The 13600-nt window shown below is 42.7% G+C and overlaps 1 protein-coding gene across 1 annotated transcript in view; it reads left to right on the top strand.

Annotated features, from left to right (window-relative positions):
* Positions 1-12408, top strand: part of LOC117410672 (son of sevenless homolog 1-like) — a 61046-nt gene extending 48638 nt beyond the window's left edge. The window contains exons 15-22 of the mRNA XM_034017394.3: positions 341-460; positions 5094-5256; positions 5354-5471; positions 5918-6090; positions 7200-7316; positions 7976-8240; positions 10819-10940; positions 11610-12408. Coding sequence (XP_033873285.2) covers positions 341-460; positions 5094-5256; positions 5354-5471; positions 5918-6090; positions 7200-7316; positions 7976-8240; positions 10819-10940; positions 11610-12104 — 1573 coding nt within the window. The 3' untranslated portion in view covers positions 12105-12408. The remainder of the gene's footprint in view (positions 1-340; positions 461-5093; positions 5257-5353; positions 5472-5917; positions 6091-7199; positions 7317-7975; positions 8241-10818; positions 10941-11609) is intronic.
* The last annotated feature ends 1192 nt before the right edge of the window (positions 12409-13600 follow it).

Raw genomic sequence — 13600 nt, 5'->3', positions numbered from 1 at the left:
CACTTCTAATTCCATATTTTCTTTTTGCACTCATTGTGGAATCCCACCCTTGTTTGTAATGTGACAGTGTTAGACTTACTCCCTCTTTGTTTTGCAGTGGACATGTCCTTTCACAGGACACTGGCCTTGACCTCTCTGTCCTATGTTCAGTTTTGAACCAAGCCCAAATTAAATGCAGTTCTGAGGATCTCGGCCTACCACCAGAAAAACTGGCACCAGAATTTGGCACAAAAAATAAACAGTTGTTTACCTCAATCTGAATGTCAAATGTCCATATTGTGCCATCTTCCACGCCTCGCTCTTCAGGCCCAGTAAACCAGTACACTCTTTCATCTTTTAGGGCCGTGCAGCCATCAGAGCTGGTGGGCAGTGTGTGGACAAAAGAAGACAAGGAAATCAACTCTCCCAACCTCCTCAAGATGATTAGACACACAACCAACCTCACACTGTGGTTTGAGAAGTAAGCTTTAGATTTAATGAAACATTTTTTGAAAATTTAAGCATGAACATGTGATAAAACCTATAGGAAACTAAGTCAAGTAAACAAATGTTTCAGCTAACGACTGCATCAGTGTACATCCACTGCTTCCAGGTGCAACCTGCAGAGTTTCATGTCTTCCAGAAGGTGGCACTGTTGGGCAGTATTATGAAAGGTGGCAAAGGTAGTAAGTGCTAAAATGCACCAATACTTTTGTATTTAAAGTGCTGGAGTTCTCACAAGTTTTTAAACATAAGAAGTAACGTTAGGTTATTGTCATAACCCTGGTTCCCTGAAATAAAAATATAACCATTACCTAATGGGTGTTTACCTCCTAAAGACCCTGAAACCTGAATATTATATACCAAAGCTGCTCGTCCGAGCCTGTGACACAGTCATTCAAGCCCCTGAGTGTACAAAAGGACTGCGCACACAGATCTTAGCGTCATTTTTCCTTCAAATCTGCTGCACTCATGGACACAGCGACCTTAATTAATGGATACATTTCTATTTCAGTGAACCAGGGTTATGACAATAACCTAACATTCCCTTTCAAGTATGAAATGTAACCATTACTGAATGGGTGAGAGTACCAAAGCTGTCGCAGGGGCAAGATTGCCAAACCACCAGAATACCACAAGGCTAAGCTGAGAGGCTGCCTTGTGCGTTACCATTAGGAACCCCACAAGTAGCTAGGGCTAAAAAATTGAGGGAGGCGCTCACCTCTATGCCTGTGTTATAAGGTTCTACTGGGAAGCCGACCCTAACACTCTGGTTCCAAAGCCAGGGTTTTGAGGATCCACGACATTTAGTCTGTAGAACTTAGTGAAGGTATGGGGAGTAGCCCACACCGCTGCATTGCATATGTCTTTGACGGATTCACCCTGGGATAAAACCCACAAAGTAGCCATACTCCCATAGGCAGTCTTGACTGTATCTGCTGTCCATTTGGACAGCCTCTGTTAAGACAGGGCTTAACCATGGGACTTTTCGTCATGTCAGCATAATATGCCAGGGCCCTCACTGGACAGAGCGTTTGGAGCTGCCGCGCTCTGTCAGACCGGAAAGGAGGTGGATTCCACTGACTGGTTGACATGAAATGCCGAGATCGTCTTCGGCAAAAAAGCAGGATTGGTACGGAGCGTAACCTTTGTCCTAGCTTCTGCAAAAATGAAGCAGGCTTTTGCTGTTGAGAATGCCTGCATCTCACTCCCCCACTTTGCAGAAGTGATTGCAAGCAAGAAAGCAGCTTTTGAGCAATAAAAAATTTCAGCTCCGCTGATGCAAGGGCTCAAATGGAGGCTTCATGAATGCGTCAAGCTAAGACTCCAGCAAGGAAAAATATTCTTCATAGGCGGCCGAAGCCACTGAGCTCCTTTCAAAAATTGCCCGCCAGGAAGAGAGCTTCTGGGGAGACCAAGTCAATTTTGACATTGTAAGCCATGACAAAGGCTAGATCTTTAATGTAGAGGCCCTGCAAAAAATTACAGTATAACTGCCATGGGACAAGTCATAGGGTCAAGACGCTCCACTTGTACCAGTACTGGGAACGTGTGGACACTGTTCTGCCATTTTGTAGGGTGTTAATAACCCTATTGGACAGACCCACACAGCTCAAATGCAGCCGTTCAGTGGCAAGACCCAGAGCTGCAGTCTCGATGGGTCGGGATGCCATAAGGTCCCCTGTGCCTGACTGAGTAGGTCGCAGAGCTTGGACAGTCTCCCGGGCTGGCTGCTCAGGAGCTGCATCAGGGTTGAAAACCAGAGACTCCTGGGCCAATAAAGGGCTACTAGGAGCACCTCGGCCCTGTCCTGCCTAATTTTCTGCAGACACAGAGGGCGCAGGACGAGCGTTGGGAAGGCATAACAGTTGCTATTGCCAGCGGGTCCCTGCTTATTATGGAGAATCGGAGGGGACATTGGGAGATCTAGCTCTGCTCTCCTGAACCTCTCCCAAATGGGGTGGAGGTCCGCCACCCAGTTTGTCACCCCAGGTAGATTTACTGCCCGCAGTGAGAAGAGGTTCTCGTGTGCCCAGAGCAATAGCTTGCGTGCCACTTGATGGAGACTGGGTGACCTGAGGCCGCCCTGGTGGTTGATGTAAGCCACCACTGTTGTGTTGTCTGTATAGACAAGCATGTGACTCCCTATAATCTCCTGCAAAAAATGCTGCAAGACCAGGTATACTGCCTGCAGCTCCAAAACATTTATGTGGAGGCCCTGCCAAGGGCCATTCCACACAGCGTCCCATCCTAGGCTGGACGCATCCGTGGTGACGACCTCCCTTCTAGTGACACTGCCCAGCGCTACGCCGAGGCGTAGATAGGCCGGCTGTTTCCACCAAGTGAGTGCCTTTAGACAGTGATGAAACACTGTCAACAGGCAGTCACGGTTCAACGCGGGCTGAGAAACCCTGATGTTGAACCAGGCCTGTAGAGGGCGCAGGCGCAGGAGATCCAATGGAAGGGTCTGGGAAGTTTTTGCTATCAAGCCCAGAATTTTCTGGAAAGTCACTACCGTGAGCGTTCTGTTGAGCTGAAAGAGCTCCAAACAGGAGGCTATTCTCAGCACTGCCATCCGACAGAGTGGACAGCATGGACCTGGAGTCCAAGCACACTTCTAGATAGGAGGCTGTTTGAGAAGGCATAAGCTGGCTCTTCACATGATTTTACCATCGGGCCCAACCGTTGAAGGTGGCCGGTGACAGGTTCCGTGTGGGCCTCTGTCTGTGCTGGAGACTGGGCACACATGAACCAGTTGTCCAGGTAATTGAGCACGCTAAAGCCTTTGAGTCTCAATTCGGCCAGGATAGCTTCCATGCACTTTGAGAAGGCATGGGGAGCTAGAGGGAGGCCAAATGGCAAGACATGGCACTCGTACGCTGTTCCCTGAAAGGCGAACCGCAGGTATTTCTTATGCACCGGTTTTATGGGGATGTGGAAATAGGAGTCTTTGATTGACTGGTCAGATTGACTGCAACATCTGTTGTATTGTCAACATTTTGAACCTCCTTTGGCTCAGATACTGGTTGACCTGTCTGAGGTCGAGAATTGGTCTGAGGCCGCTATCCCACTTGGGCACTAGGAAGTACCTGGAGTAGAACCCTTCCTACAACTGGAGGGGGTCTATTATGCGAAGAGCCTGTTTTTTGCCTCAGAGCTACTACCTCCTGAGACACCACAGCGGCGTCTTGTGGGTCCGTGACTGATGTGGGAGTCACACCCCGAAAGGGAAGGGACCGTGCCTGAACTGCAGTGAGTAGCCAGTTTGAACGGTAGTCAGCACCCAGATGTCTGTGGTGTACTGACGCCAGTACTCCAGATGGCTTCCTGAGAAGGGGCCCTGGACCTGTGGCAGCAAACTCCTAGGGCTGCTGCTGGGTTTCTGGTTTGGCCTGAGGCTTTCATCTCTGAGCCTGGCGGTGGAACCTATTAAATTCTCTGCAGTGAGCATGCATGGGCCCGTTCTGAACACTACCTCTGGCAGCAGGCGCAGCTGGCTGTGCCAGTCTCTGAGGCTGCTGGGGCCTTGGGCGCCAGCTTGCCACTGGTTTGCACACTGGAGGTAGTCGATTGGGAAGTAGGCGAACCAGCTCCTTCGTGGATTCCCGCATGCGGTGAGAGTACTGCAGCATCTCGTCCACCACAGGACCAAACATATGCCTTGGTGTAATAGGGGCATCCAACAGCAGTGCTTTGTCCTCGTTAGGTGCGTGTGCCTGGGAAAGCCAAAGGTGCCTACGTGCAGATAACGATGCAATTGAAGCCTCAGTTGGTGGAAATTGGGCCAGGCCCAGCGTCTCCACTTCATGCACCCTATATAGGGTGTCCATCGACCGGGAAACAGCATGAGCTGTAGCCGAGTGACCTCATGACGACTGACGACAACTATACAGGTCTAAGAAAGATAAAAAATATATATTTGAATATCCCTTAGAGCTGACACATTCTCCACAACTATTAATACTCATGTAGAGTACAGAGGAAGACAAATAGTCTGTTCCTATTTGGGGTGTGTATTCTGTTAAATGTTTACTTGCTGGTTTGTATTTTTCCTCTCCAAAAAAAAGCACAATACAAAGTTCCTGTAAAGGCATTTTGCCAGACTGCTCCAGACGTGAATTTGCACGTCAAATGAAGGAAGTATTCAAGGCCAGCAGTTTAGACAGAGTTCAGATTTCTGTCATACCTACAAGTGTAGCAATCAACCAAGCAATTCATCATAAGTTAAGTGAGTCTTCACACAGTACATTCAATGAGATGTTGATACAGGTCAGCCTTGGAGTTGAATGCAATGAAAAAGATAAACAACTTGAAGGGAGCTTGCCTAACACAGCCAATCACACCGATGTGCGCTCGCAAACTAATATACTCATAGGATATAATAGCCAGTGTGTATGTTTCAAGGGTTTAGGGGGAACTTGTTTTCAAAACAATCTGCAGCTGTGTGTGGTTATTCCCCTGTCGTTTATAAAACCGTATGTTTTCACATCAATCCAACAAGGCATTCAGAAGCTTTGAGCCTCACAATCTTTCATAGAAACAAACATCCACACACAATAACGTTTATAAAGTATGGCTTTGTGTAATTTTTGTGTCATTCTCTCTTTTTAAAGGAGCATCGTGGAGACTGAAAACCTGGAGGAACGGTCAGCGGTGGTGGCTCGAATAATCGAGATCCTGCAGATTTTCCAGGAGCTGAACAACTTTAACGGTGTCCTTGAGGTTGTGAGTGCCATGAACTCCTCCCCCGTGTACAGGCTGGACCACACGTTTGAGGTGTGCTTTAGACTTAAGTGCAGAGAAAGGGTTTCTCAGGATAATGTACCATTTCAATCAGTACGACCAGGCCTAACATCCCACTCTTCTTCTTTAGCAAATCCCAAGCCGGCAGAGGAGGATTCTAGAGGAAGCTCACGAGCTGAGTGAAGACCACTATAAGAAGTATTTGGCTAAGCTCAGGTCTATCAACCCACCCTGCGTGCCTTTCTTTGGTAAGTGGTTTCTGTTACAGAGGGGTTTACCGTCCCAGAACGGTCCATAGGATTATTTAATGTTCCTGGCGCAAGGAGAAGTAGGTTCCCACAAGGGGGTGCTGGTGATCAGGCAAAATACATTTTCAGTTGATGGCTCCTCCACTATTGAACCCCCACAAAAGGTTTTGTGAGGGGTAGTTAGGACAGAGGTGACCGTCGATATGGGTCTCCCTGGTCAGTGCTGGATCCTGGAAAGTGGACTGCTAATACTAAAACTAGACTTCTCACTTCTTTAGTGCACTGTTCCTGTCCTGTTTATAAACCCCAGGCTCACTGTTCATTTGAGTTTTGAACACCAGATCACATCTTGATTTGCACCCCTTTGTACAGCGAGTGCACTCATACCTCATTCACTGTGTGTTGCGTGGACATTGTCTCTTCACACTCCCTCTCTGTTTACTCAGGAATTTATTTAACTAATATCTTGAAGACTGAGGAAGGCAACCCAGATTTTCTGAAGAGACATGGCAAGGACTTGATAAACTTTAGTAAAAGGAGGAAAGTTGCTGAAATTACAGGAGAGATTCAGCAGTACCAGAATCAGCCCTATTGCTTACGAGTGGAAAACGACATCCGAGTGAGTATGGAAACCTCTGTGCTGAGGGCGGGTCGTACCTTATAAAATGGTGGTTTACAATTACATCACAACATTAAGTAACCTGACTAATGGAGACGTAAGCAGGCTGTTTAACTGGACCCAACATTGACAGTAACCAAGACGCAGCGCAAGACCGAAAACCACTGCAAATTCCTTATGAGCTTGCAAAACCTTAACATTGAATGTGTTGTTTTATTGGGGCCAAGTAGGGTTCCAGTTAATTGACAATCTTTGTAATAGACTTCTGGATAATCGACTCTGTATTAATTACATTTTAAATGGCGTTTTACCTTCCAGCAGTGCATATCCCTTTGTCTGACAGGAAGTGACTTTTGTGGTTGAGTACAGTTCTGTTTTTGTATGGCAGTAAACCAAACTTAAAAAAACCAAAACAAATAAGACTTCACAAACTCGTAACCGAATAAGAGCCGCATTTAGTTTTTATGTGGAAAATCAAATGCAGAGATGACCACTTATTAACAATATATTACTGCCAAATACAAAACAAAATGTGTTAAAACTAAAACACTTCAGCATTATGTTATGTATGTATTAGTTCCTTTCACATAGATGGTCAAATGTCTCTTTTTCACAAGAATAAGTGGAACTAAAGTTAATTGCACTAAGAGCAGGAAGCAGTTACGGGTTTTCCCTGACTGCAGTTCAGCCCCTATCCAGCAGGTGTCACTGTGAGGCAGATTAGCCAATTTACCTCCAATATGCCCAAATCATTGGTATTAGTGTTTCCAGTACTGCAAATGGTTCCACTATGATATATATTTGTATTAATCTGTACAAAACTGACACTGTAAAAATGAATAGAGGTTAATAGATTAAAGAAGTAGGAAATGTGTCACAGTGAGGGTAGATCTAAAACAACAACATTCACATTGGCTTTATTTTTGTAGTAGTAAATATCAGGTAATACCATTTAAAATGATCTGTCTTTTGTCTTGCTTTGTGTAGTCTGTGCTTGATCATTTCCTTTTTTTTTGTTAGCAGATAATGTTTATCTCAACACTAAAATTGAATTTTTTTTTTTTCGTTAGTTTTTTTTAATGTTTTTTTTTTGTTTTGTTTTAATCCAGAGGTTCTTTGAAAATTTAAATCCCATGGAAGATAAAATGGAAAAGGAATTTGCTGATTATTTGTTCAATAAGTCGTTGGAAATAGAGCCTCGCAATGCCAAGTCATTGCCTAGATTTGTAAGTGTTGCTTCATACTGATATTAACTGGAATAACAATTAATTTATATCAGTTTAGAAGGCAATAAGATATATTTTGTTTTGTCTGGGGCTACCATATATATATATATATATATATATATATATATATATATATATATATATATATATATATATATATATATTAGTTATTAAAAAGTACATCTACGTGTGAAATATTGTGTACGCCCTGTTACACTTTTTTGAGGAAAAAAAATACAACGCATCCTCCTTAATTATGTACAATCACTGCAACAATGTTGTATCGCTATTAGAGCCAATGGTCTGTCCTATAAATAAATGAAATAAAGACTATTGTGAACTTTTTAAAGTGTTCATAAACATTACTGTACATTATAATGTCACTACTGTACATGGTGAAAGCATAGCAGAATGTGGCGAAGTATGGTAAACCACATATATGTGTTGTAAAGCATAGTAAAAAAAAAAAAAAAGAAAAAAGGTTTTAAAACAGCAGATTTACTATGAAGCTTTACCTCAGTTAGGGACACTTCAGGAACTTGGCTTTTAAGAGTTTTATGAATACTTCCCCTTCAGTCTGTACCATAAAACAAGCAAAAACTAGAGAAAATATAGCACCAGGTAGCATCCCAATTCACCGCTAATGCTCTCCCCTGCAGCCGAAGAGATACAGCTGTCCCATGAAGTCTCCCGGTGTACGCCCTTCAATCGTCAGGACCAGTACCTTGAGACACCCGACTCCGCTGCAGAATGAGCCGCGCAAAATCAGTTACAGCCGAATCCCCGACAGCGAAATGGAAAGCACACCGTCCGCCCCTAACTCCCCTCGGACGCCCCTGACTCCTCCCCCGGCGTCCGCCGCATCCAGCACAACGGACGTCTGCAGCGTCTTCGACTCCGGCCCGCCCAGCCCCTTCCACTCAAGTACGTCTCAACAGAGTTGGTCTGATGGCTCCATTTTATAGGTTGCACTTGCTAGCATTGTATAATTGTTTTATAAGGTGTCCAGTTATAAGACTGTGTGGTCATTTTCCCCATAATGCCCTTGTAATCTGGTTATATGGAAAAACACAGAGAGAGCATTCCCTCCAAGTATGACTCCTGACTAGTGGTATAAAGTGGAAAGCATTATACAGGGGGATTAGAAAGTATGTTTACCATATCACCATAAGTTTGTATAGTCAGCTGCCTTGAAATATATTCTGGTTTTTATTTCATATATCTTCTTAAAAGTTAACCTTTAGCTTGTGTTTCTTTCAAGCTAAAGCCTAACTTGCTGAAGTGGATCATCTTAAAAGAGTTATTATAGACAGACGGTCTTTGTATACATTTGGCTGAACAATACAATTGCATGCTGTATGTGTAGGAGACTATTCTGTGGTTCTGAATACAGGCTTGACTGTAGTTGCCTTATTAATTTACCCAACGTAATCCAACAGGCATATCAACGTTGGCTTCCATTGGTGTGGGAGAGAGGGTCATACCCAGTTGTACCATCTAACTACTAATCCATACTAATTCCTCTTTGATAGTTTGAAGTATTCGTCTTGCAACAGCCATTGATGTTGGTAGCCAGTACTGCTTAGCTGGAAGCATTCTCTCAGGGTGCCTCTTGTTTCCTTTCACAGGCAGTGATACCAGCTTTGCCCCAGTTTCACTGCCACAAGGCCCAAGTTAGTACCAGGTTTCAATTGCCTGCTTCAATCCAGCATCACAGAACTGCATTCCTTATGTCAATCTTTAGCCTCCTTGCTGCTGACGCACTCCTGTGTACAAACCCAATGCCATGCATGCCTAACCACTAGGGGCTCCCTTCATTCCTTATGAAGCCAAGTTCTTGTCAAATACTTTCATACACAATCCTGTGGCTCTTCCGGTCCAGATCAGGTCTATATTTACTTAACTGAATCTTCCAGGTTCAAGTAGATCTATGGGACTGAATTGAGCCCTGGACGAAGAATCACAGAGTTGAACTCCAAACGTAAAACCTGTTTTAAGCTTTAAAACCAAAAAAGTGTGTTTTGAAAGTTTTTTGATGTCTGAGTTACACCCATAGCAAAGCTCTGCATTTTTAAATCTGTGTTTGGATTGAAAATACTGATTGTCATTGATGATCTATGTAGCAGTAAAATGTATGTGAGCAGCAAAAGTGGTCAAAATGAGTTGATACCAAGCTTATTCCCTATGAAGCTTATTTTTTGTCTTTTGTCTTCCCCTATAGATGGAAGAGGGGTTTTGTATTTTTATAAAATATGGCTAACCCTTTTAAGAGGCACCATCTGTCACTTGCCTCCAACCAGGCGCTCTCCTGTTTCAAACATTTCCATGTGATTTTAAAAGCTGTTATAGTTTTGAAATGATAAACTAATAGTGTGATTCACTGCATTTTCACTTCTGTAAATGTACCAACCATATACTGTAGTGAGCATATTAATAGTATGTGTGAACAAGGTTCATCCCAAACCAAACAATTAACACCAAGGACTTGTAACAAGTTTCAGATTTTTCTTCTAAATGACTGACTGTGAAAGCTTCTATAAAAAAAACATGCTTCTAATACAGTAAAACTTTCTTTACTCAAACTCTGATTACTCAGAGTAATCAATTTACTGTGTTGTTTAAGACCCCATTTAGTGTTGAAATGTGTAAAAATGAATTTTTAGGTTAAAAAGAAATTCACATTAAGTCCAATTTGTTTGCTGTTGTAGTATTTCTTTGTTAAGTAACTTAGACACCAAAAAAGTCAGTGAGACTTGAGTGCTGCCCGTTGTTGGAATTAGTCTATCATAAAGCAATTTTCTGCATAGTGTTGAGGAGTCTGTACTACCTTGGCAGAACAGTTCCTGCAAGCTGCACCCATTGCACACATGATGTTGAGGATCAGTGGAGCTTGGTGTTATCCAGCACTGCTGTAGTTATTAAAGATGACTGGCCAGGATGTGCACTACTTATTTTCTAACACCTATCACTCTAGTGTACCACAGACCCAGCCATTGCTATGCATGGTCAGACTTGCAGAAATGCAGTGAAACCCTGTGTATGTGGTTTCTTTGAATCTGCTTTTTATATTGAACATTCCTGTCAAATCAAACCAGTGATCAATAGTAGAAATCTAAAAGTCATGCCAATTTAGGACCTGATGTTTTCAAATTTATAAGTTATGTTTTCAAATTGACCATTGTTTTGATTTGAGTCGGGCTCCTGCACTTAGACACAAAACATCACATTTACTACATGTGGCTCCATGCACACAAATAAAGGGGCAATTTGTATCACGTGTTAATAACATGTTTTGTATTTATATGTATAATAGTTAGGGCTGTGGTCATGTTTTAGCAATGTGTGTTTGTTTAGCCGATTTTTATTTGTTTTTGTTGAAGATCGCAGGTGACCTAAAAATCTACTGAAAGTTACTCAAATGTAGCATGTTGGTAAAACAGCCTCTAACTTCTTAATCAGTGCAGTATGTTGTGATACATGTAAGCTCTCTTATTTCCAATAGGATCTTCTTCTGTCTCGTCAATGGTTAGCTTTAACAGAAGCCAGGAGGATGGTCCTGCCCCTCCACCAGTCCCCCCAAGGAGGCGGCCAGATTCGGCTCCAGCAGAGTCCTCTCCTTCAAAGGTAGGGATGTGCAAACTGCATTCTGCACCAAACCAGGTGCTTCAACAGTCATGCCTTCTGGCACCAGGGTGCAGTCCTGAGAAGAGTGACCTTCAGCTTGGTGGTAGAGTTGGGGTGTAGTGATTCTAGCCGGCTTTACAGAAGGGATTATATCAAGGCAATAGGAGACAGTGGCTGTGCAGAGATTCAAACTTCTTGGTTGATAATTGTTAGGCGATTCCAAGACCCTGTTTGTTAATAGCATAAACATACAGTAGTGGAAATTATTGTATTGCGCTGTGTAAGTGTTTTGTACCAAGATCCATGTCTAGTAATTCAAAAGTACAAAGACTATTTTAAGCGTTTATCAGTTTTCCTTGTGCAATTTAAAAAATAATTTGTATCAAAGACAAGCACTGGAATTGCCTTGAGCCTTATTATACCTATGTATCTGCACAGTGTTCACAATGTCCCAGCGTGTAGTCAGTGTGACTGAAACCAGCAATTGTGGCAGAACTGGCAGCGTTTACACGTCAAATCTTAAGCAATGGTAACTAGTGGTGGTTCTATGTGGAACTCACCAATGGTGAACTTACTGGTCAGTGAGGTGCATAGTGACTTTGTCCACATACTGTACTGCCATGTGACAAGCATGTCCTTATACCCTTCCTTACTCTCACTCTCTCTAAGATTATGTCTAAGCACTTGGACAGCCCTCCTGCCATTCCTCCCCGGCAGCCCACATCGAAGGTGTACTCCCCGCGGTACCCCTTGCCAGACCGGACCTCTGCGTCGGAACCCCCAGACAGTCCACCCACACTGCCACCGCGGGAGCCCGTGAGGACACCAGATGTCTTCGCCAGCTCTCCAATAAATCTGCAGCCCCCACCCTTGGGGAGGAGGAGCGAACTGAGCCAGACCTTCTTCCCAAGCAGCCCCTTGCCCTTCACCTCCCACCCCCCGCAGATGCCCTCCCCGCTGTGCACCCGCAAACACCTGCCCTCCCCGCCCTTGATATCCCAGAACTCTGAGCCCCACGGCACGGCCGGCCCTCCCGTCCCGCCCCGGCAGAGCACCTCCCAGACCATCCCCAAGCTTCCCCCCAAAACCTACAAAAGGGAGCACACCCTTCCATCGATCCATCAGGACAGGCCAGCTTTGCTGGAGAATGCCCACTCATCCTAATTGGAGGGACGGGGACACGGCCTTGCTAACACTAAAGACTTGAGAGCCAGTGCAGGTTCTACCTGTGACCTAACCTTCAACCTTCAGCCTTCAAGTTTTTTTTTATTTTACTACAGTAAACCAAGGAGTTTGCCTGCTTGTTTGTTTTTTTGTGTTTTTTTTTTATTATATATATATTTTTTTTTGTTTACTCATTTTGGTGAATCATCGGCAACGGGGACGCGAACAAACACGGTGAATAGGACCAGATTTACATTGCACACAGTGAAAGAGGACAACATGCCAGTTTTAAACAGGTTTATACCTGTTTAAAAGAATATATATATATATATATATATATATATATATAATATATATATATATATATATATATATATATATATATATATATATATAATATATATAATATATATAATATATATATATATATATATATATATATATATAGATAGATAGATAGATAGATAGATAGATAGATAGATAGATAGATAGATAGATAAAAAGAAAACTATTGTACTTAAAAGAAAAATAAAAAAAGTGATGGGCACTAAAAACCCAGGAGCAGAAAACTGGCACCTTCTAACATGCAACAACAGGGATCTACAGCTCATTCCTCAACCCCCATCTTCACGTCTTTGCTTTAAAACTTGCTATTTGTTAAAAAAGGGACTTTGGGAATCAAATTCTTCATGGTGTTAGACTTTTTAATCTAAGGTATAGCAATCTGTACCAGTAGTATGTTGGAGTACCGATATACAGGTATCCTCCACACCAAAGAGCTACATACACAGATCCAAAACACACACAAAAAAGTGATCTTTTTTATTTAAATATTTGCCAAGAAGTATGTAAATGGTTGCCTTCTTTAAACAAGGGAATACAAGTGTTTTTTGGTTTTTTTTTACCACTGTATGCTACAGAAAATCAATGAGAAACGCCTGATTTTAATGTATCAAAAAAAAAAAAAAAAAAGTATTACAATAATTGAACTATGATATCCTATACAAGCAGATAATGCCAACCAAGTCAGAAGGTATAATGATAATCCATTTTGATTAAATTATTATATTTTAATTATTAGAATTGTGCCTTTTTGTGAGTGAATCACTCACTAAGAAAATGTATTTTGAAAACCATCCACCTTTTCAATATAGCCACGGTAGGACATTTTGAGAGTTACATTGCTGGTGATGTAGAAAATCCCCTGGACGTTTTAACTTGCTGTGGAGTAATCCCAGTTGTCCCTGAATAATTGAACTGCTAAAAATGTGGGGCATTCAGTCAGCTTATTATATGGTGTAGTCATTTAACTCAAAGTACAATCAGCAGACCTGTGAAGAATCACAAGCCTTGCTCTCATCTTTCTGCCTTATGTAGTTTTAGATCGTCATTTGGATTATTGATATACCTCACTGCATTCACCTCTCACAGAAACACTAACAGTAATGCATGTTTGGCATATACAGCTTTTAAAGTGAGTCGCCATTGTTCATTAT

The sequence above is a fragment of the Acipenser ruthenus genome, chromosome 6 (assembly GCF_902713425.1).
Source record: "Acipenser ruthenus chromosome 6, fAciRut3.2 maternal haplotype, whole genome shotgun sequence".
NCBI classification, from domain to species: Eukaryota; Metazoa; Chordata; class Actinopteri; order Acipenseriformes; family Acipenseridae; genus Acipenser; species Acipenser ruthenus.
The sequence above is the reverse complement of the archived record's forward strand: the minus strand, read 5'-3'. Positions and strand labels throughout refer to the sequence as shown.